The 25,042-nt window shown below is 33.9% G+C and overlaps 1 protein-coding gene across 4 annotated transcripts in view; it reads left to right on the forward strand.

The window, feature by feature from the left end:
• Nucleotides 1-25,042, forward strand: part of LOC123315398 (rab11 family-interacting protein 4) — a 38,437-nt gene that overhangs the window by 637 nt on the left and 12,758 nt on the right. For 2 of the 4 annotated variants that reach the window (XM_044901072.1, XM_044901090.1), the window contains exons 2-5: nucleotides 4,684-4,907; nucleotides 18,394-18,477; nucleotides 22,026-22,064; nucleotides 24,291-24,408. In XM_044901072.1, coding sequence (XP_044757007.1) covers nucleotides 4,714-4,907; nucleotides 18,394-18,477; nucleotides 22,026-22,064; nucleotides 24,291-24,408 — 435 coding nt within the window. In that variant the 5' untranslated portion in view covers nucleotides 4,684-4,713. The remainder of the gene's footprint in view (nucleotides 1-4,683; nucleotides 4,908-18,393; nucleotides 18,478-22,025; nucleotides 22,065-24,290; nucleotides 24,409-25,042) is intronic. The other 2 variants (XM_044901081.1, XM_044901098.1) reach the window with 2 other exon arrangements.

Raw genomic sequence — 25,042 nt, forward strand, 5'->3', positions numbered from 1 at the left:
CAAAATTTTTGGCATAATCCAGTAGAATTTCAGTTATAGGTATGTATTACTTATTTATTAGAAGAAAATTCATTTCAAATTGCAAATAGCAGAATACTTGTACTTCTTGAAAAATCAACAGTTCACAAAATTAAACTACGTTCCCATAAAACTGAATGAAATAATTAATATGTATACATCTCTAGTCGAGGTTGAAAGGAGAGTGAACCGGTATAATTGGTTGCCTATTTATGAAAGCTTTTGATCAACGATCTGATTATAACAAAAAAACGCGCCAAATTTCCCTTTAATTTTTCTCTCTGCAAGTATTAAGTATTATGGGCAAAATTTCGAACGCACAACCTGAAATTGGTATACTTTATACTGGTCGTTTACTAAATAAGCGGCAAAAATAAGATAATTCTTTGTTGGAAAACATATTTCCCGAAATTTCCTGAAAAAAAGTTGGGTCAAATATGCAACTCTTACGAGATGAAATAGCTGATATTCCTGCTTTTGAAACTTGACACTTCATATTTCAGAAGGGGTGCACATTAGACTCCACATTTTTTCCACAATGTTTTTCAACCAAGAAACACCTCCTGCATTTTTGTCACATCGTTAGTAAACACCCTGTATAGATGAACAAAGTATCCATCGTTGTTATACATCGGTTGAGCCGTTGAGCGATAAGAGATTTGAACGTTCATTACACTGCAGAACTGTTTGGAAATTTCAAAAATTTCCAATGAGAGATATTCGAAAAGTCTAAAAAAATCACAATAAATTACCTACACTTTATCACATAGCCAATGACCACTCTCTATTCCTTTTCTTTACATCTAAGTACATTACACAAGATAGTGTCGTTACATTCGAAAACCGATCTTCAATTCATCTGCGGGCAAAATTATTCACCTCAATTTTTGTATAGTGGTTTCGTTGGTAGTGAAATTCTAAATCTCAAAAGGAATATGTATTAGTTTTCGAAAGAGAAAATCATTGATTAGAAAGTGGGATTCCTGACCTCGCAATCCTTCAAGTGCGGGTAAAATAATTTCTCTGCGGATGATATGGGTTATGGAATATAATATACAGGGTGAGTCTTTGACTCGTACAAATATTTTAACAGTAGATTCTTGGGGTACACTTTTTTCCTTTATCATTTTCTCCGAATGCGCTCGGTTAAAAAAATGCAGGCTGTTCAAACCATAAAAAAATTTTACTTTTAGTAACGGTTTTATTGAATGAAATGAATTTTGGAATATAGTTTTTCATTTACTTGATAAATCTTTTTCGAACACAAGATCGTTTCGTAAAATAAAAGTATTCCTCATATTTTCTCGAATAATGCGCCGTTTTCGAGTAATTTGAGTTTCGAAAATAAAAAATATCTGTGAAATTCGAAAAATTGAGTATTTTGACAGAATGCAACTCTTTTTAAAAGATCAACTTTGTGTAGTCCCAGATTTAGATAGTTACTCTGGGTGGCACAGCTCATAATGAAAACTTAAAATGACTTTTTATCAGGTCCGATTCGGAAAAAATGGTGTAGGAAAAAAGTGTTTCTTTTGATCTCTAGAATCAACTGTTAAAAAATTTGTACCTGTCAAACACTCACCCTATATAATTTTTCTTAGGATTTAATAGAACAGTGTTTTGCGATTTTCACAATGGACAAAAACATCGAATCTGTCTCAAATTTTGCACTGAAATAGAATTTCTTGTGTGGTAACGCATCAGCGAGCGCATCAGGCTATAAGGGTGAATAGATACCACCGTGTCTGTCATGAAAGTCTGAAAGGAAGAGTCGCTGGAATTTTTGTATACCCCTAATCAATTCGTACCGTTTCAAAAAATTTTTTGGTCATGAAATAAGTTGCCGTTCGTCTAGTGCCGGAAGATCTTAATCTTATACAATTCTTACTCAGCTGCGTAAATATCGCTGAAAACATGCCAGAGGGGGTTAATTATTGCATATACTATGCGCGTCAAAATTATGGAACAAATTCATTTTCTCAGAAGGAAAATATTTGGCAAGAAAATCCCGAAACAGGTCAATTTTTGTTTCACTTTCATCAAATTTTTATGCATTTTTGAAGGATTTTTGTTGCACCCTGTGCCATCCCTATCTACCCTCTAAATTTTTTGAATAGGGAAAGTGGGCCATGTGGTACTTTTTTGGCAAGGTCTTCGTATCTTCTTCACAGGCGTGTAGAAATTTTCATGAAAAACATTTTTTTTTTTTGAAAAATTAGTTCAAAGTAAGCCCTTGTAAGCCCTTTTTATGGCTCATTTACATTGAGACGATGGTACCTGATGAAGTTTGTCACTGAATACCTACTTAAGACCATAACTGGAGCGTAGTGTTTCACACATTCTAATTTTTCACGTGAGGGGGTTGAAAGGGGTTGAAAGTTGTGCATGAATAAAACTATAATGGTCGACTTTCATTCGGTGACAAATTTAATCAGGTACCATCGTCTCAAAGTAAATGAGCCATGACAAAGTGCACAGATAAAAAACCTCTTTGAACTTACTAATAAAAAAAAATTTTTTTCTTGATAATTTCTGCACGCCTGTAAAGAAGATACAAAGACCTTGCCAAAATAGTACCACATGACCCACTTTCCCTGTTCAAAAAATTTGGAGGGTCGATGGGGATGGCACAAGGTGCAACAAAAATTCTTCAAAAAATGCATAAAAATTTGGTAAAAGTGAAACAAAAATTGACCTGCCTCAGGGTTTTGTTGTCAATCATTTTTCTTCTAAGAAAATTAATTTGTTCCATAATTTTGACGAGTTTGGTTTGCAAACCAGTCAAGAAGAATTTTTGTATGAAAGAAGTGAAAGTGATGTTGAAATTTTTTTATGTTATAATATGAGGCGTTCGAATGGGAAAATACGCAGAAAAAGACAAGATTTGTGGAAAAGTTAGTGAATTTTGCACAACAACAGCGTACCATCTTACAGGGCTTGTGAGTAATTCCAGACAAAACTCCGAGCAAAACTGTATATTGGAAACGAGATACCTAAAGTAGATAACTAAATGGGTTTGTTTTGAACTAAGCTCGATGTCCTCTATTCGCAGATTTTGTTTGTCCGTTTACACTCCTGAAATACCTTGTAGCCATAGTTGTCATAAATCCATATACCGGGTGTAAACCACGAGTAAACTGACAAACGAAAACCGTGAATAGAGGGCGAGATAGAGGGCATTGAGCTAAGTTCAAATCCCTCCATTTCTTTCTTTGGGGTTATTTGAAGACCAAGCTCTATGAAACAGATATCCTGAAAATGAAACAATTATTAGATCGAATAAATGAAATTCGTAATAAATGTAAGATAATACAACGAGCAGTAATGATATCGATTGAAATTCATTCTCGGAGGATTCTTGATTTTCTGAAACTTTTTAATTGATTTTGTTCCATAGATTGTGAGTGAAAACCTAAAAAAGTTGCATCTTAGAATTTCAAATCTATTTTTATGAAGCCTCTATTCCTCAGAGGCGCCTGATCACAAAACAATTATTTATAAAACATGATCCACAGGAGGGGCAACCCAATGATTCATTTATTTCGAGACAATTATACATGCGGATAACGAAAATGTTTAAATTATGATTAAAAACTACATGCAGGGTGTTTTTCATGAGAATTTGAATATAGACACAATGTGTCCGGTCCTGAGTTTTGTCAAATTTTAATCTTTTGTTTCATTGAACTCCAACCTGATAATGAAATTTCAGTCGAATCGATCAAAAATATCAGGAGTTATAGCTGAAAATTCGAGAAATTTCATAAAACCCTCTGTATATCGGAAACGGAGTACCTAAGACACACACATATGAAGTGTTTTGAACTCAGCCCTTCCCTCTAATCACGGTTTTCATTTGTACGTTTTCACGTGAAACACCTGGTATGTACAGGGTGGGCAAAATTGGTGATACCTGAACTACAACTTTTTAACCCAATGAGATGGAGGAAAATGCATGGCACATTACTGTCGTCTTTTTTCGAGAAACTAATAATGCCATCAACTGCATTCATCTATCTTCATTTGTTTTTGAGTTATAGACCAAAATTTAAATTTGGGTGATTTCAACTTTGGTCATTATCTCCGTTCCTGTTTGTGCTAGGATGTTGAAATGAAGACATTATACAGACACTTTTTTGATAGCAATCCAGTGGCGTACTATGATTTTTTCCTACAGGTTTATTTGCTGAGCTATGACATAAAGATGTGTCAGTCTTTCTAAGTCATTTTAAACTACTATTTTCATAAGAAAAAAGTACATCTTTATGTTATAGCTCAGCAAATATACCTGTTGGAAAAAATCATAGTACGCCACTGGATTGCTATCAAAATAGTGTCTGTATAAAGTTTTCATTTCAACATGCTAGCTCGAACAGAAACGAAAACAAAAGAAGGTAGAGTAATGCAGTTGATGACATTATTAGTTTCTCGAAAAAAGACGTTGGGTTGAAAAAGTTGTAATTCAGGTATCACCAATTTTGCCCACCCTGTACATAGTACATATTCATTTTCGAAGAATTCAAGTGATGCGTGTGTTCTGATACATCTTCTACTTCAGTATTTTTTCCTTCGGCAAATGCGTAATTGACGTTGTGACGTTTTTTTCCTGCTGATAAATAACGATCAATACCGTTAATTCATCGGATACCTGTCATACTGTTACAGACTCAACTCTAGACGGACGGTATACATAAGATGTCCCCAATAATCACCCCAGGATGCGACAAAACATTGACCGGCGATACGCAGAGTCCATCCTATAGTCCCCAAAGAAGGTTAGACGAGGCCAAAAGTCAATTTTCTTCACTTTCCGATGCTGAAAGCTACGAATGGAACGGCGAACAGGACGTAGATGCTGATTCAGGGATATCCACTGATAGGAACGTTGGGTGAGATTTTTTGTGATCCGGATTAAATATTCGATTTCTTTTCTATCACTGTTATAGAAAAATGTCTTTTCGCGTCTTCTTTCACGGGGAACATAACGTAAGACTCATTTACGGTTGCCCCTATTGGCCTTTCTATTTTCAAAATTTGGTCGCTATTGTGACTTTTCAAAGCTGAGAAATGGTTAGAGTGGGATGTCGGTTAGATGAGGAGCCAAATGTGTAATTTGACCTGCCTCCTATGGTAAACTTGCGAAAGGGACTTAGTACTGTAAGGGCTAACCTTCAATAAAATAATGGTAAACGTATCTCACAAAAAATATTCTCTCATCGACGATGTATTGATGTCTACTTGGCCTAGACCAGTTCCATGCATAAAAAAAATATTGCGTTACCATAGCAACGAACAATAACTCATTAGAAGTGTCAGTGTGAAGTTTGAGGTCAAAAAAGTAAACCAGAGTTACGCAATAAATTAAAAGAAAGAATATGTCCACCGAAATTGTGAAAATCGAAAAATTGGTGTATCAAGCAATCATCAAGTTAAGAGGTAAGCAGATTTACGAAGATTATGCTTAATACCCTTGGTGATCAATGTCCTCCGTATGCGACCGTGAAAAATTGGACTGCAAGCTTCAAAAGAGGTAAATTTTCCATTAAAGATGATGACCGGTCGGGAAGGCCAGTTTCTGTGTCAGTACATAGTGAACTATATAGTTCACATCAATTTGGACATGAGAAAAATTGCTGCAAAATGGATCCCCAAATGTTTGAATGTTGACCAAAAGCGTGCAAGGGTAGAAGCGATGTAGACTTCTTAAACCGAATAGTTACTTTGGATGAGACTTTGGGTACATTTCTACGATCCAGAAACAAAGCAACAATCGATGGAATGGCGACACTCTGGTTCTCCAAGACCTAAGAAGTTTGGTGTCCAAAAATCTGCTGGAAAAGTTCTTGCTTCAGTTTTTTTGGGATTGCCATACAGGATTGATTTTTTGGATAAGGGTGGAACAATAACCGGAGGTTACTATTCGACAATACTTACCACTCTACGGAAAAAAGTTAAAGAGGAAAGACGCGGAAAGCTATTCAAAGGTGTTTTGTTTCTGCAGGACAACGCCCCTGCACACAAATCACATGTTGCCATGCAAAAATTGATTTAGGGTTTAAATTACTACACCCTCCTTATTCACCATATTTGGATCCGAGTTTGGATCCATCCGACTATCATCTCTTTCCTCAACTGAAAAAAAGTTTGAAAGATCGTAAATATTTTCTTCCAACGAGCAACGAGGAGGTAATAAAAGCTGTGGAGGTCTGGTTTGCAGAGAAAGAAGAAACATTTTTTTTAAGGTCTACGGACGTTGCAGGCTCGCTGTAATTAATGTATCCAATTAAAAGGAGAATATGTTGAGTAATAAAATATTCGACATTAAAATTTTGTTTGGTTCTATACCTAGTAGGCTAAAAATTTCTCAATATATCCTCATATATCACTCAAATCGAAAATTTAGAGGAAAAAAAAGCTTCGGTCTATTTACAAGATAGTGCACCTTGACTTGGATATTGACGAAGGCTTCCTAAAGAATTAGTGGCGACGCCAGCAGCGTCTTCAGAAGTTCCAGCTTCAGACCCCGACTCTGCTGAGGTCATGTGGTACCAACGATGTTGAGAGAAGCTTCTCGATGAGAAATCACCAACTGCACCCAAATAAAACTTACATTGAGAAGCGTCTTTTCAAAAAGAACGATGGTCGACAAGATCTAATGACCAAGATCAGGTCCTTTTGTAAATGGCCAAAGAGCTTTTCAAAAGTATGAAGAGTATATGCAAGAGTAGCGCATTGAAGAGGCTTACAGGAGCCGGAAATCAGGCCGTGACTGAAGAAGATTGAGCAGCAATCACAAGTAGAGAGAGAAACAAAAGGAAATGAAAGAAACTCAAAGTCAAAGAGAATTAGGAGACTGAGAGAGAACAGAGGAAAATCGCAGACTAACTAATGGAAGATGCAACCAAAAGGTTTTAAATCACACTAAGGCCAATAATAACGCGGCTAGCTGCATCAAGAAATTTATTAAGGGCAATGTAAAGCCTATGAGATACTATGAGGTAATGCAAGAAAAGTTTGCTTCTGCTTAATAAAGAAAAGTAAAACCTAATCACCCCGGATCAGTCCCTTTTTCTTACTTTCAGGAATTTGTATGACTCTAAACTGTGATGTTTTCCAAATGTTGTGCATTGTGATGTTATCTCAGATTTCATATTTTTTGAGTGTGAAGTATAATTCCAATATGCATTCTTATCCCTTTAACGATTTCTTTTACATATCCTTCAAGTTCCTCATGGACAAACCACAAATAATCAATGTTAAAAAAAGAGAAAAACAAAAGCAGAAACGTTTTCATTCCATCAGTTCCAATCCCATCAAGTCTGACCTATTTCAGACAATAACATGAATTCCGGAGCAGTGTAGGATTAATGCTGAATCAAAAGCGTGTGCAGGGCCGGCATACCGGGCATGCCGGGGCTTCAAATCAGTTAATAAAACAAGACAAATATTTTGACACGAGCAAATTTCTGTGGCAAGAAAAGGCGCTATTTTTATTGAAACCGAATAGACTCTCTCGAGTATACAGAGTGATTTTTTTAAGCGTTTCATTAGACGTATTCGAGGATGGAATTGTTATACAGATTTTGGATTTTAGTTTTAGAGTACATGAACTTGAATTGTAAAATATTTTCAAGCAGAATCTACTTCCGGTTTTACCGGATACGAATGTAACTTCGTTATGTCAAATGCAACACACTGTATATTTATACATATTCGAATTTTTCGTTCAATTCTGCACTGATTTGATGTATGATATGCGCAACCACTCAAGCGATTTTTGAATTATAGCCTGATCATCAGATTTTTTCAAAAAATATTGTCACAAATTACTGTTCATACCTTCAAAGTCCCTCATTGTAAGAATTTCTTTTTGCGAAAGTGGAACAAGAGAAAGTACGCTGATACTGTTTTTTTGTATAGCTTGTATAACTTATGAAGAAATACTATACAGGGTGTCTGAAACAGGGCTTCAAAGTGAGCCTCAATAAAACAATTTTTTTTCATTATTCAAATGGCTAATTTTGTAATTCCAATCGATTGCTCGTCAAAAACTAGTTAGGGTCTCCGAAACATTTCATGCCTTTAAAATCAGTAGTTTCTCCGTTATTGAATAAAATTCGAATTTCGCAGTGAAGCACAGTCAGATTCATTTGAATGCTTGTATCTTTTGAAATAGGCTGTTATTTATGGGGTACTATAAAATCCGAGTTCTACAAAAATAACATCCAGGAAGAGCTTGAATTTAGGGTGAGGGATCCATTAAGGGGATTATTACCTGAACAAATAAGAAAAGCTACATTAGATGGAGTTCGTAGAAGAACTGATAAATGTATGGAGGTAGGAGACCAACATTTTGAAAACTAATTGTAGTATTAGTTTCCTGTTGTTAAGAAAATTTTTGTGATAGTTTTAAACTGAGATATCAGTCATTATCTATTACTGTATTTAATCGAGTCCGTTTAGGGTTAATGCTTCCACTACGGAGAAAATTGTTTTGATACTTCCTGAACTTTGATTCTGTTAAAGTTCGTAAATGTGGATTTATTTCGTTAAATTTCTAATTATCCTTTTTAAGATTTTGTTACATTTACCGCAAATAAAGAACATACTTTTGATATATCATTCTAGTGTAATTATTACTGCATGTTTTTCATAGTGCTTGATAAGTGAAAAAAGTTAGAATGAAAGTTCCTAACATAGCCTACTTCAAAAAATACCAGCATTCAAATGAATCTGACTGTGCGAAACCTGGCTTTAGTCGTTAAATTCGAAGAATTTCTTAAAAATGAGTTCATTCCGACTATGTATTTTGTTTTCAGAAGCCCATCCTGTAGATAATAGCTTCGGTGAAAAAGAATGAAATTATTTAAATTTATTGCTCGGCAACACTTACTTTTATGTGAGCTACGCCAATGCGCGGTAGTGCGACGTAGATGGCAAAAAAGGAGTATTTCCCATCTCCTATTTCGCCTTCTTTGCTAAAGGGTATTTCAAATTGCGCGGTTTTTTTTAAGAATAAATAAAATATAGATGGCGCACCGAAATCGTCTGGATATTTTGACATTTGAAAAGTGATGTACGACATTTTTAAAAATGACTTCGTACACGATACAATAAGTGGTTCAAATTGTTAAATTATTTCATGAAAATCAGCGTTCTGTGAGAAGTGTTTTCAGAAAATTAGGTGAATTTTATGGCTCACATAATCGTCCATCTGAAAGCAGTGTTGGTCGAATTATTAAAAAATTTCAAGGGACTGGTTCGGTGGTGATCGAATTTCTGTGGCCTGAATTAATTAATATTGATAAAGAGGACATTTGGTTTCAACAGGATGGCCTCACTTTGCAAATGACGCAATGGGCAAGTTTCCTAAAACTCCAAAATCGAATTTTAAATTATTTATGGAAACCCCTTTCCATTAGTTATCCAACACGTAAAAGATTCGCTTCAAAATTAAGAAATTTCAGAAATATACCCTTCGAAACTTCGATTATGTAAAAGCTTGTGACGTAGAATGCCTTTACTAAAGTCTAGTAATTTTTGTTAATTAGACAACAGTGGAACTGATCAAGAAGATATAGAATTCTATACTTAAGTTCGAAAAATACTCTCCATTGCCTCTCTCTACTCCTATCGTTCTTTTAATCGAATCTTTCCCACTAAACTCGATAAAAAGAACAAAAGGAGTAGAGAGAGGCGACGGAGTGTATTTTTCGATCTTAGTATAAATCCACACATTTCAAAAAATTGTTTCTGTAATCTGTGTCTATATATTCTTAAAAACGATGACATTTTGTGTCATTGTTTGATATTTCTATGCACTGTTTGTTTTTCTTGTCAAATGTGATCACCAAACTTGATATTTATTAAGTCTATGATGATCATAAAACTTTCATGACCTTTATTGATTCGACGGGCGTTGCCGGATTGTGAAAATGACGTAGAATGTTCATAAGAGAGCACTTCTGAAATCAGAATTTTCGTAAGTGAATACAGACAAAACGCAATATGTTAAAATTCTAAAAAAATATATTTCGATATATTTGAGTTATAAGGATTTCAATGACATATATTTTGAAATTTAGGAAAATACCCCATTGATTTATGGAAGCAATAATTTCCTGGACGAATAATCTTCAGAAACGCTGATGTCAATTGACCACAAAGATCATGTGATTTGACACCGTTGTACTATTTTCTTTGGGAGTTATGTGGGAAGCCAGGTCCATAAGAATAATCCACAATCGCTTCCTGAACTAAAGAATGAATTTTTTCGTGTCATCAGTGAGTTAGAGCCTTAGTTATGTCAAAATTTCATTGAAAATTTAAACAAAAGAGTAGACGACTGTAGAGCTGCAAGAAGAGGTCATTTGGCAGATATTATTTTTCGTACATAAATGTCATAACTGATACTTCAATTACCAGTAAAAAGTTTTTGAAAACGATTGCAAATTATGTGTTTTATTTATTCAAAAAAAAAACCGTAATTTGAAACACCCTTTATATACAGAGTGAGTCTTTGAGTAGTACAAATACTACAAATAATACAACAGCAGATTGTTGAGGTCAAAAGAAACACTTTTTTCCTTTACCATTTTTTCAGATTCGGCCCTGATTAAAAGATATAGTCATTTTAAATTTTCATAATGAACTGTGCCATCCCAGGAAAAACAAAATTACCTTTAGAATTACTAGCTCAATCTGTGACACTACACATCTGTGGATCTTTCAACAGAGTTGTATTCAGCCAAAGTACCCAATTTTTCAAATTTCACAGATACTTTTCAATTTTTGATCATCAAATGCCTCGAAAACGGCGCATTATATGACAAAAATGAAGAATACTTTTTTTACAAAACGTACAAATATTTATTAGATAGCGTCCAACTTAGTTCATGAACGTAATGTTCATAATGAGAAAACTGGAAGACGTGGGTGACAAGGGCGGTCCTAGACTGATTTTCTGGGTGGGGTTGTAATTGAAATTTGAAATTAAGACTTCAAATAAGACCCTGCAGGTATCTCTAGGTAGCATTTGCAGTCCCATATTTTTTCTGTCCTTTTCATTTCATTTTAATATTGTTTTTTCTTAGCTTTTTCATATGAAAAATTTAAAATCGAATTCGTTATGGGCTCTGTAGGACCACCCTTGTTGGGTGATATCTTGTGTTCGAAAAAGATTCATCAAATAAATTAAAAACCATATTATGAAATTCATTTATTACGTTTCTCAAGAGCCTGTATCTTTTAAACCGAGCCGATTCGGAAAAAATAGTATAGGAAAAAAAAGTTTCTTCTGACCTCAAGAATCTACTGTTGAAAAATTTGTACGAGTCAAAGACTGACCCTGTATATCTTCTTGGTTGTGCCTCAGATGCAATATCTCATGAAAAAGAAATATCCAATGCATTATTTTTCAGAAATTAAAAATCGTACTTTTAATATTTCCTATTCATAAAAGTAGCAATTTTCTAAACAAACATTAAATTCTTGAGATGATAGCAAAAAAATATTGGTGAACAGCTTTCGATAAAATTTTCACAAGTAGATAACGCTATTTTTGGTCATTTAAAATTGACCTTCGAAGAGCGTTTCCAAAAATTTCTGCAAATAAAGAGTTGCCCATATAGTAGACCCCTTTTAGCTTACCGGACGATTCGAAAGTACCTTATTACTTTTACATTCTCAAGAGTTGGGTTTTAATATTTCCAGCAAGGAAAAAGTTTTTATTCCCTGTTATAGCTACTATAAAGCAAAATGTCGAAAATGAAAATTACTCATTTTCTGGAACGACTTCTCATGAATTATTTGTGTTTAATGTAGCATACCGAACCTACCGTAGTCAATCACCTTAACAATAAGTCGTATGTCACCAATCGAGTTATTCCGAGCTCATACAATATACTGGTGATTTGTTATACCTACAGAAATTGTAAAAAACAAGACACAAGACTTGCTATAGTAACAGGTCGTTTCGGTTATTGGTACATTATTTCTAATATTTCCAGTTTATATAATTTGTGCCAAATTCCCATGATTTTACTCGACTTCTTGTTGATACAGTAGTGTATTTTTTGTAAATTATTCCCAATAATCAACCATGGAAAGCGAGCACGAGCAATAAATATAACAGACCTTGAAATTTGTAGAGGTATACATATTTGAATATATGATATAATATAACACAAAATTCGAAATCCCATACTAGTTGAACTAGAAACTAGATTCTTGCGGTACAAAGTGTTTGGGAAGGATCACCTATATCATTTTTCGTTCTCGATTCCAAAGGTCCATATATTAAAATCTAACGAGTAAAGATCAAGTAGTAGACTAGGCTTAAGAGAAAGAAGTCATCGATGATCTTGAATTTATCTGATAAATGTGAATTCAGCATCTGTTCTGAATTGGAATGTGCTGATCCCTTATACAATTGAACAAACCAGCTGGATAATATATTATCCAAAAATAATATATTATCCAAAAATGTTCTACAATTTCTCTCGAATTTTTGAAAATTATATACAGGGTGTTCCTAAATTGAACGTACAAACGAAAAGGGGAGATTCCTTAAGAAAAAAAAGTGCATAAACATGGGGTCGCAAACGTTTCGTTTTCGGGATACAGAAAGTTTGAATTTTTTTCAAGTTTTTTTCTCATAGTATCTACACTTCACAAGATATTCAACTGAAATTTGGCATATATATTACATTTTAGAGTTCTCACCAAGTGACATGGCAATTTCGATAGAAGATCTACAGGGTGATATTTTTTCTGGAACCTGTTCTTCTGCAGAACTTTTTTTGGTGAGCGACTGTTAATTTGAAAAAATGTATAAAGAAGCTTTGTTCTTATACTAAACTTTTCGGTCTCTTGTAGTTTTGTCGTATCTGATACCGATTTCGAGAAAAAAAATTTAAACTTCAACACTCTGTATCTCGAAAACGAAACGCTTGCGACCCCATGTTTATGGGACTTTTTTTTCTCAAACTCACTTAAGGAATCTCCCCTTTTCGTTTGTACGTTCAATTCAGGAACACCCTGTATAGGGTGTCCCAGGAATACCCTGTACATTAAATACAAATTTTTGTCAAATAATGAATATGTTAAAATAGGTACATATACAGGGTGTTTCATGAGTCGTTGGCCATAGCCCAATGGTGAAGGCAGCTCATCCAGGCCTTTCAGAAAACTCGCTTATTTTGTATCCTAAGGCTATTAGTTTCGGAGATACGGGGTGATTCATGAATATTGACCTAAATTTACGATAGCCATAACTCTGTAGTGCAATGTCCGATTTGGATCAAATTTTATGGATTTATTCATTTCAGAAAGCTCTTCCAAACAGTTCATGAAATATCAATATTTTCAGGGCAGAATATCATGATTTTTCATTCAAGCCCCGAAATCTATATTTTTTACATCCCTTACAGAAATTTCATTATTGCCATGAAAAACTACATAGTTTATTCTAAAGAAATTAAATTTTCACTTTGCATGGCACACTTGTCACAATTGAATAGGAACCGGACGAATTCATATTTTATGTCATTTTTTCGAAATGCGGTCCTGCTTTTATTCCTCGGATGATAATATTTCAAACTCTCTGCACATACTGAGTGTTCGTAAAAGAGTTTTTAAAAGTATACAAAGTCGAGCTGTGAATTCCTTTGAAATTACATATTGAATTTAGATACAAATGATGTAAACCCTCTTGGAAAATGTAATCCGTAAATGTATTTGCTTCATAACACACAGAACTATTAAAATTTAGGCCTGCCGCAGACATGCAACTTTTCAGTTGCGCAACAGTTTGATTGCAAGCGGTTCGAGGGCGCACACATACGCAATCGCTGCAACTTTTCAGTTGCATGTCTGCGCGGCCCCATATAAATTCATTGTGCTCAATTCTGCAACTAAACAGTTGCAAAACTGAAAAGTTGCATGTCTGCGGCAGGCCTTACTGTTCCGAAAAACCTTAATCTTTTTATTTCCTTTCATAAAACAAAAATGAAGGAACCGGACGAATTCATGTTTTATGTCATTTAATCGAAATGCGGTCCTGTTTTTATTCCTTTATTCATTGTCTTCGGTCGAGACACTTTTTTACGAACACTCAGTATGTGCTGAGAGTTCGAAATGAAGAAGAATTGAACATAATTTAAAATAATTCAGAATCTCGGCAAAGGACAATGAATATTATCACCGACGGAATAAAAACAGGACCGGATTTCGAAAAAATGATATAAAATATGATTTCGTCCGGTTCCTATTCCCTTGTGACAAGTGTGCCATGCAAAGTGAAAATTGAATTCCTTAGAATAAACTATGTAGTTTTTCATGGCAATAACGAAATTTCTGTAAGGGATGTATAAAATATAGATTTTGGGACTTGAATGAAAAATTATGATATTCTGAGTACTGCCCTGAAAATATTGATATTTCATGAACCTTTTGGAAGAGCTTTCTGAAGTGAACAAACCCATAAAATTTGATAGAAATCGGACCTTGCAGTCCAAAGTTATGGCTATCCCAAATTTCGGCCAATATTCATGAATCACCCCGTATCTCCGAAACTAATAGCCTTAGTATACAAAACAAGCAAGTTTTCTAAAAGGCCCGGATGACCTGCATTCACCATTAGGCTATGGCCAACGACTCATGAAACACCCTGTATAGCCGTGAAGAAGGACCGGCAAGGGTATATTGTAGTTAGTCTTAGAAATAGTCTAGTCCGTTTCACTTTTTATCGATTAAGCATTCACATAAGGCTTCCCTAACGTTTCATGATCAAACTTCAGTCCAAGGAATATGCAAGTTAAAACTGAATAATTATGAGTTTCATTCATGATTTTTTCAAATTCACCGCGGAAACTATTCAAAATCATCTTTCAAATATGGGGTTTTAAAATTTAAATCGCTTTGTTCGGAGTTCGTGATTTGGCAACAGCGCATACAAGACAATGAAAAGAACAATGTCCGATCAGCTTGTTTATAAAATAACAGCTGTTGATCTACAGGCGAGCTTCAACTGCAACCGGCCATAAAAATCCCATAAAATTTTACGACCTTCCTCGTTCGTCGCAGACTTCATAGACAGCCATCCTTGTCTATCTCATCAAGATAATGTATTTGTTGTCTTTTATTATCAAGGCATATTTCAGTTGTTGTTGCCAACTTGTGCAATCCACGTGAAACGCTTTAAATTTTAAATACCCATTTTTATTTTTCATTTTAAAGTGCTTAAAATAATTTTTTTTTGGGAAACGGTTAAAATGGTTATTTCAAAATGTGACGTTTCAAAGATATTTCATAAAAAATACATCATTTTCGTCAGAAGTAGTATACCCTATTGTTGAATTGCGCCTCATTTGCTAAATCTTTTTGCGCATAACCGAAATCATAGCTGCAATGAAGTTAATCCCGTGAAACAACAGAGATATATTTTCTTATTCATATTTTTTTTCATATTTTTTTTTTCATATTTTTGTTCAGAACGGCTAACTTTTAAATGTGAGCCTACGATAATTATTCGAAAGCTTTATTTTGAAATATGCATATTTCTAGAAATTATTGAAAATGTTTAATTCGATTTGGAATGAATTTTTGGGAGAATATTCGATATTCAATACTTATTAGACATTTCGATTTCATGCAATAAGTTCATTGTATATTCAGAACTGTATTTTTTATCGACACAAATAATAACTTCCGCAAGTTTTTCTGTACTATCAATACTTAGAGCGGAGTTTAAAAGATACCAACAAAAAGGATCCTAATTAGGTTAAGCGAAAATATTCAGTTCAAACATATACATATAATCATGTAGGTAAAACACCGATAAAAGCACTAATGAACATAAATCGAATGCAAATACCACATAATGATACCTGTTTACCGATATGCGATCTAGTAGCACATGTAATAAGCGCTCTCTTCTACAGTATATAGAGAGTTAAGTCTCAGAATAAATGGATAGGTAGATATCACTGAAACAGATACAGTATGCAGACAATCATAGGTAGAGTTGTTTTCACTTTTTGAAGAAAAAAACGTCGATGAAAAGGTACTTCATTCTGTAAAAGGCGTAGGTATTTGAAATGAAAATTGAAAAAATTACAATATGCAGCGACTTGTTGCATATCTATTGGTTTATTCCATGATGGCATAAAAGTGGTTAACGACCATCATCATAATTCCATAAAGAATACTTCGCAAGGAAACAACCGATGGATTTAATTTATTTTTGTAACGTTGTGTACAGATGTACAGAAACGCAACGTAATGTAGCTATAACCGTTATTTTGAGTAAGAATGACGTTTCTACAAGATTTCGTGCGTCCAAAAAAAAATGGCATTAAGTGGGCTATGGAATTTTAAAGGTTGATTGATGGATTGGCTGAAGATTATTCTGCCTTGAACTACTTTTCTAAATTGATGTATGCATTTGTAAACATTGATGGCATTAACCTTTACAGGGTGTTTCTAAATTAGGTACAAACGAAAAGAGGAGATTCCTTGAGTAATTTTAAGAAGAAAAAAGTCTCATAAACATGGGTCCGCAAACGATTAGTTTTCGAAATACGGTGTTAAAGGTAGAATTTTTTTCTCTTATAGTATCTACACTTCACAAAATATTCACCTGAAATTTCGCATAAATATTATAATTGATAGTTCACACCATGTGACATGCCAATTTCGATAGCAAATCTACAGGGTGATATTTTTTTTTCTGGAATAATGTTTTCACCCAGAATTCTTTTTGGTGGGCTACTGTAAGTTTCAAAAATTTAAAAGAAGTTTCGTTGTTATAATAAATTTTATGATCTCTTGAAATCCTCAGAAAAACCTAAATTTTTATAAATATTCAGTCAGTAAGCTGTGGTGAATAAATTCATTGTTAGTTTTGACACATCAAATTAAACTGGGTATTCATAATAATGAATGTGTTTCCACAACTTGTTTTGATACCAATCCGAAAATTCAAACTTTAACACCCTATATTTTGAAAACGACGCGTTTGCGATTCCCTGTTTTAATGGACATTTTTTCTTGAAATTATTTAAGGAAACTTTCCCCTTCGTTTGTTCCTCTGATTTTTGAACACTCTGTATATCTTTATTTCGTAGAGGCACTTTTTCACAGACTAGCAATTATTATTTCTTCCAACATGCGAAAAGCACAAGAAAATCGATTTGAGGCGACTCGACTGGAACATTAATATTCATTAAAGTGACTTTCAGGTTTCAGAGGTCTCTATTATTGAAGTAGTTGATGGAAATATTCCTCCAAAACATTTTCTTTAGACAAATTCAAAACGTTTATTTGAATTGTAAAGATCATCGTTAATTTGATGAATTTTTTGAATGATTCTAGCCTTTATTTGGTCCAAATCAGAAAAAGGTATTTGAAAGAATGAATTCTTCAAATGAGGCCATTGAAGAAAATCACATGGTTTAAGATTACAGGACTTTACCTGAAATATTTCTCTGCTCTGGCTACACAGTGTTGAAAATAACTATTTTACCATTCATCAAAATTCAGTTCAGCTATAAAAGGCATGATAAATTCTTCTTTATAACGTTCTAATGCTAAGTTCCATCATAGAAAGTAGGTCCCACAATTCATCTCCGACGATAGCATACCAAACTCCAGTTTTTGGGGGATAAAAAAAAGATAAAATATTTATAATTCGAGGAGCAATATTGAGCGAACAATGGGTACGCATTCAATATTTTTTGTACGTTTAAAATATTTTTTAAAGTTCTGATAATTATTGCGGTAATTTTGTAGCAGTGGCCTACAGAACATTAACTAACCCCCTTTTTTTGCACAATATTTCTCATCACAGATTCAAGATTTTTGTGCATAATTTTAAGGATGCCGTTTTTGTTACCATGAAACCAGAAATATTTCAAATTTCACGTTAATTTTATTATCTGTAATCAGGTATAAAAAGGTATTTTTCAAAGATTTTTTTTACCTAATTGGTAATCACAGACCAAATTCTTTTTTTTTCACACTTATAGGTTTTCTAGCAAACAACTGCCAAGATATCCTTCGATCGATATTTAAATTCTAATTAACTGGCATATTGCCGGCAGACCACCAGGTATTTAATACCTACTCTACAGCTATTGTATGCAATTCCTAGACAAGTAATTGACAGTACTATTCATTTCATTCAATACATTGTCTGGGCGCCCCATGTTTTTTATACATTTTGCAAATGCGGTAAAGTATATTGTATTATACACACCGCAAGTAGCATATAAACTCACACAAACCAAAAAGCCTTGAATAACCTTAGATTTCAGTGTGTGCTACTCTTTTCATGTTCAGCTACATAATGAAACTAATCAGATTCATTATTTACAGGGGGAGCCTGAGAGGAAGAAATAAAAATAACAATATAAGTCGCAATACTTGGCAAAGGACAAGTTTAAGGAGATCAACACCAAGGTAAAAATAAATCAAATCCCCTAAATATTATCAAGAATTGCAGTTTCATCAAGACTTTTTGAAAATTAAGAGGACATAATGTCAGGACTGACTCCTTATGCAATTTTTGAACCTATAAATTAATCACCTAACCTAACCTAACCCATAAATTGATCACGCCTTCAAAAGTAAGGCAGGTTGATAATAAACAGAATTTATTCAGATACATAACATCGAATAAAGAGGACGGTAGTTCGTTCCAGTTTCGACGGCGAAGAAATTATGTTGCTCTGACGAGGCCATATGAGACCGAAACCATGGTCGCATCTACACTTTGTCGACGAACTGGTATGTCTAGATATTTTGAGTGATGGTAGTTTGTTAGTTCGATTTAGATTTTAGATCGTAACATTTATTGATTTAATTATCTGTGGGTGTTATGCATCTGAATTAATTCAGTTAATTTTTTTAACAATGTATTTATTGTTTAGACAAATTCCTATCCTAGTGTTTGTGAAACAGGACACGTTTGCACAAACGTACAATACAAATATATTTTTTCATCTATGACCCTAGCATAAACCTTTCCATTATGACATTCGTAAAAACTTGTGATTCATGAGTCACTATTCACTGCTCTATCAAACATTATGGCTACAATCACAGAACTTGAAGCCGTCTATAGCCACAGTCACAGAAAACTTAACTGAAAACAATTAGGACTCGACAGGAAGCGGGCGCTGAACATATAGATATTGCTTTATATTTGTGAAATGTCAGAAGTACTACTAGATGAGATACATCACAGATTTAATATTTTTAAGACCGTGGATAAAGTATAGTATTCTTATCTAAATTAATTAGATACTTGAACTATACACTTTCTTGTGTCCTAAAGGATTAATAAATTATTATTATTAATTAGATTAGATCACAAAATGAAGTAATAAAAAGACTCCACCACCTTCAATATGAATATCCAACTGAAGATTTATATAAAAATTATCAATACTTGAAGCTGGACAACAATGTAAACTAATATACAAGCTGGAGAATCAACAAATCAAAAGTAAAAATCTCTTGAAGAGAGTCCACAACATAACAAACAGAGAAACAAGACAAAAAAATTCATATTACCTATGTAGAGCAAAAACAGAAAGTCGAAGAAAGGGTCCCATATATTTATTTATTTATTTATTTATTATATGTCAGCTTGACAACTTTTAATAGTAGGTATGCCTGGCCATATAAAAAATTCTTTAAAAATGTACATTAAATAATTTCAAAAATCTAGTTTTAAGTCAACTATAGAAACAACAAATTGTTGAATGATAGTTGTATTTTCAAATAAATAAATAAAAATAAAACTTCAAACACATAAATTCATATAAAATTCACATATGTAATTTCATTCATCGAAAAAAAAATCTAAATCGAACTATCCGACCACCATCATTCGTGACAACAGAAAGACCAATCCGTCGGGGAAATGTAGATCCTGACCATAATTTCGGTCCAATTTGGCTCCACTGCATTGCCTCTTAAGTCGATGCCAGTAGCCACTACGATGTTTGAATATACCCCAGCGACATATGGCAGCAAAAGAGGTCCAACTCAATTAACTTTCTTAAGTGGATTGGAAAATGGCAGCATCATCCATTTCCATTTGCTCATATCATAAATTGATATGATTTAGTTAGGAAATTCGAATTTTATATCACTCTGAACACTCTCAATTGGTTCCTTGGGTTGGAGGTTAGGGTACGATGAGTCGATAGAAAATTGGCATCCATGCAGTGGGGATACTGAACTTATGAAACTAATATAAGGATTTTCATTATTCATTATCGGATTTTTATGCTTAGAAACCAATTGCAATAATTGAATGTTCATTGTTTTTAATTGATGTCGGATTATCATCAAGCATTGTTAATCAAAGTAGTTAACGTTTTCACCAGTCATTGCTCATTTCTTTGAAACGACTATAGCAATCGAGATATGGTTGAATTTAGTGTATTTGGGAATATTTATTTGATGGACAATTTTGAAATGAGTGAGTAGTCCTTGTTTCTAATATTTTCGGTTGAAAAAATCTGTCTATCCTTCATCAGAAAATACTGAATGTTATGATGCCATCCGACAAAGCATCTTCCAGCTTTTATCTTATAGTTGGTGAGCCGACGATGCTAAATTGGGATTTACTCGAGCGTCGAGGAGACCTTGATTAGATGGTAGAAAGGAAAAAAGGTTCTACGATGTATGCACTTTCAGTGGTGAGGAAAGCAAAGATGTAAAAAAAATCGTCAGGTGTACATACTCTATCGTGTCAGATCAAGATACTGTATATGCCCTAAGTGTCTCTGATAATGAATTCATGCTTATCTGACAGTTTGCGTGGTGGGGCTGGCCGTATGGAAGAGTTGAAAATGCTAAAAAAAAAAATTTCGCGTGTGTCAGATTTTTAGAGGATATGTTAATTGGAAGAACTTTTTGAGAGACTGACAATTTGGAAGTGACGCAAGGTCACAGGTATCCTTTGAAAATACAAAAAAAATCATTACTTGTACATACTCGAGCTTGTCAGATTTTCATACATATGGTTAATATCAGTGTTGCAGACGTGTTGACCCATTAATCTGACACTAATCAGGGGGGGGGGGTTCTTAATCTGACAGTTTGAAAATGATAACAAGCCATTTTTTTAAATATCTCTCTTCCTGTACCTCTAATCGTTTCTGTATTCATAATAAAAGTTGTAGATATTAAAATTCTATATAACTTTTGTCTGAAGCAATTTTGCATACAAAAGTATGGAAAATAAGAAAAACTGTTAAAAAACCGTTTTCGAGTTAGTGGGCGATAAGAGCGAGTAGCTTAGACTCGAAAGGCCAAGGTCATTGTAGAAACCCAGTGTAATGTACATTATCGCCATATATCTCAAAGACGTTCAAACGTAGAAAAAATTGCTTCGGACAAAATTTTTAGAAAATGTTATACTCTATAACTTTTACGATGAATGGGAAAACGATTTGAAGCCCAGGAGAGGAGATAATTCAAAAAAACTGATTTTTGTGACCTTTATGGCCAATTTTAATTGTTTTGGCTTGCTGAAACTGTCAGATTATATTTTTTCCATTATTCTTGAATCATTAGCTTGAAAATAAGAAAAAAAGCCACCGCGCTGGAGAATGTACACGTGACTTTTTTTTTTGCAAGTTGGCACCCTCCCCTCCTTCACATTTTCGTCACGCTTAAATTGTCAGATCAAGAGAATATATACTTTTCAAGATGTAATCAACCACAAATATCTTAATCTGACACGCTCGAGTATGTACAATGTACTTTTCGAGTAAATGAGGATTGAAATTTTGTATCATGTTACAAAATACATCGATTCGAGACTGGTTCTTGTCATAGAATTTTTGGCTGTAATTCAGGGCAGTATCTGAAACTCAAGAATGTAGTTTCTATTTAGCAGAAATTTAGTTGATGAAACCGCTACTTTCGAATCCCTAATCTTCATTGCTTATAAAATATTGCGGATCTTGTACAACTTCTTTTTTTTCCAGTCATATGAAAAGGCAGCTTGGGTCCAATGCACTAGCTAGGTAAGTTATTTATTTGATATGATTGATTCAAAACCTGAAGCAAGATTCTGATTGATCTTGTTGCTTCTCAAAACGATATATGAAAAAATGCAATCACGGAAAGTAAACACCGATGTAACAACCTTTTTTTTTCGAAATTGGAAATTGCCCATAAAAATGGGTTAGCTATAATAGTAACCAATTCTATAGTATTCCATAGCGCTTTATGTATTTTATCAAGTGAAATTTTCGGAAATCAGTCATCCTAGACTCTAAAATGGGGAATTCCCTTCAGACGATTAAAAAAATTTGTTTTTCAATTTCCTTTTTTTTTTAAATTTTTTTGCAAAAGATGAAATGAAATAGTAGATTCAAAATATAACGTCATCAATAAATGAAAAGTTTTTTTTTATTTGAGGAGAATTCCCTTTTGAAACCATTTTCTGTTCTGTAACAACATTAACAAGTTTTTCTATCAATCACCTGAACATGCTATTATGAAGCGGAACGTGTTATAGTTATTTCATAAAACAATTTACCTACTCTTATTAGTTCAATTATTGATAGTCCTCCTTAATTGGCCACATATAAGGTGATTCTTTGACTTTATCATATACATACAGGGTGTGTCAACAATGCTCTATCGGTCGATAAATCTTTTGGCTTGGAAAATGATTCAAACTTCGGCGGAACTCTACTTAGCGTATAAGTTGAAATTATTGTCTACTTTATAGTTTTTGGCCTGAAAGTGGTGAAACGCTATACCAACCTACTTTTTCGAATGAGAATACCTAAACTTTGTATCATATTCTGAATCTATATTCCATTCACTTTTATAAAAGCAGTCGGCTGACCATGGAAATTTGACACATTCCACACTGTATAATACGAGAATGCGAATTTATGACGCTTGTCAAAACATTTTGGGTCAGCGCTATGTTGTCCGTTCTGCGTAAAACTCTCAGTAATTACGTATTTTATCACAAATCACAATAGGATTTTACTTCGGAAAATATGAATCCGAAAATATCTCATGAACATAATTAAAGTTTTATGAAGTGATTAACTAGTTCTTCGTTCTGTGTCTCTGTGTGCCTTTTTGACATAGGCTACTTTTTCCGACAAATTTCATTCATGTGATTGATGGTTTCAACCAAGGGCGGATCTTTCTATACATACTTGAACTCTTAAAAATAAAAGTGAAGTTCATTTCTCACAGTTACTGCTGATTTTCTTGCTCGTCTGCCCGTTGTGTCCCCCCCAGAAAAAAATCCTGGATCCGCCCTTGGTTTCAACTAGAAATTATATCTCAAAAACCGTTCGGCATAAAATTATGTTTTTTTTTTCAATTCCCGAAGAGTTTTCAAGTCTTCTACAGTTTTTCGGATCACTTTACTCACGGTTTTTTTAAAATCAGATAATTTATTGCAGTCATGTAATGTATCAGAAGTGGACATTTTGCCCATTTATTGCTTCTTTAAGTTCGAAATTTTAATTTGTTTTCTTTTGGTTTTTATTTTATGTTGTCCATAGATAGTTTGTAGAATGCGTAAGAAGTGTAGACATGAAGAAAACACAAGAGACCAAAACGTCTAAAAAATGAAAACCACCAAAAAGTCAGTGGTGTAACCGTTTTCTCAATATTGTTGGCTGTGAGACTCCACTGGATTTAATAATTTTAATTTATTTTAGGCTAAATAAGTGGCTTTTTACTCCACTAACTGTACCACATTTCAACTGCATCGGTTCAAGGATATTCTGAATATTTTATAAATACCGTTTTTTTTAACTTCAATTTTGTAACCCAGAAGCGAACAACTCGGGAAATATTAAGTATGTTTATTTTTTTTTTTTTCAAACGACCTAACGAATCCCCCCCTGAAGTAGCACACCCTGTATAGTATATAACGGTGTCCGAAATAATTGATAGAATATAAACAAATTGTAGGATTAACGGCGGGTTTCACTTTATTTGCCGATAAACGATTTGATAGTCATCGGGTTCAGAGAAACTTGTTCTTTCATGAATATTTTGAAGAAGTAGCACTCAAAAATACCAATACCCAGAGCACAATTTGATGCAAAAAACATATTTTGAATGCCACTACCACCCTGTACATTTTTCTCGCTGCATTGGATGAGTTGTTAGACGTAGATTTAATCCGAAAGTGTCCGTAATTTTTTCATTTCGCTCCTCTAACGACTAACATTAATAATCATTAACACCATTGAATTGAATATTTCCAGTCAATTATACAGAAGTTATAGCTTCAACTCTTCCGGCAGAAGCAGTAACTGCGATCCTGCTGATGAAATATATTCGGATGCTTCGCTCGAAGAGGATGTTAATGAAATACACCATAAGGTAAGTGATCTTGAAGTTTTTTTTCGAATGCTGACATCTACATGTGATTGGAATTGAAAGTGAATGAATTTTGTGCTAAATATAGTCTCAAATGATTGAGCGGAACCCATTTTGTGACCAAATTATATTCTGTCGGTGAAGATTCTAACAAAAAAGCTAGGGAAATTTCATTGAATAAGCGCGCAAATGCTTCTTACTCGCTTCCAAAGATTATAGAGTTACCTAACTTTATAATCTTTGCTCGCGTCAGTCTATTTGTAGTCTGCTTTACTGTAAACTACAATTGAATCCTTGTGTACTCAAAAATTCAATTGACATATCAATTTCAAGATAGATGTTCGAAATGGGAGCCATCAAGCTCCCTGTATTAGGCCAAAAAATCTTTCAAGAAGGATTTAATTACTACAAAAACGTTTTATTGTTTTGAAGGCTTCATTCGTGACACAGTAAGATTAGTCCAGGTTTTTCACTCCTGGGATAATGAGCTTAACTTTCGCTGGCCAAAATTTGCCAACCTAAGGGCTGTTTTTTTTTTGTTGGGGTTTTCAGTTATACCTCCATAGGAAATCCGAATATCGACTGAGCACACATAAGAAAAATTGTAGGGCACTTGATTATCCATGACATTCATCGC

The sequence above is a fragment of the Coccinella septempunctata genome, chromosome 1 (assembly GCF_907165205.1).
Source record: "Coccinella septempunctata chromosome 1, icCocSept1.1, whole genome shotgun sequence".
Classification (NCBI taxonomy): Eukaryota; Metazoa; Arthropoda; class Insecta; order Coleoptera; family Coccinellidae; genus Coccinella; species Coccinella septempunctata.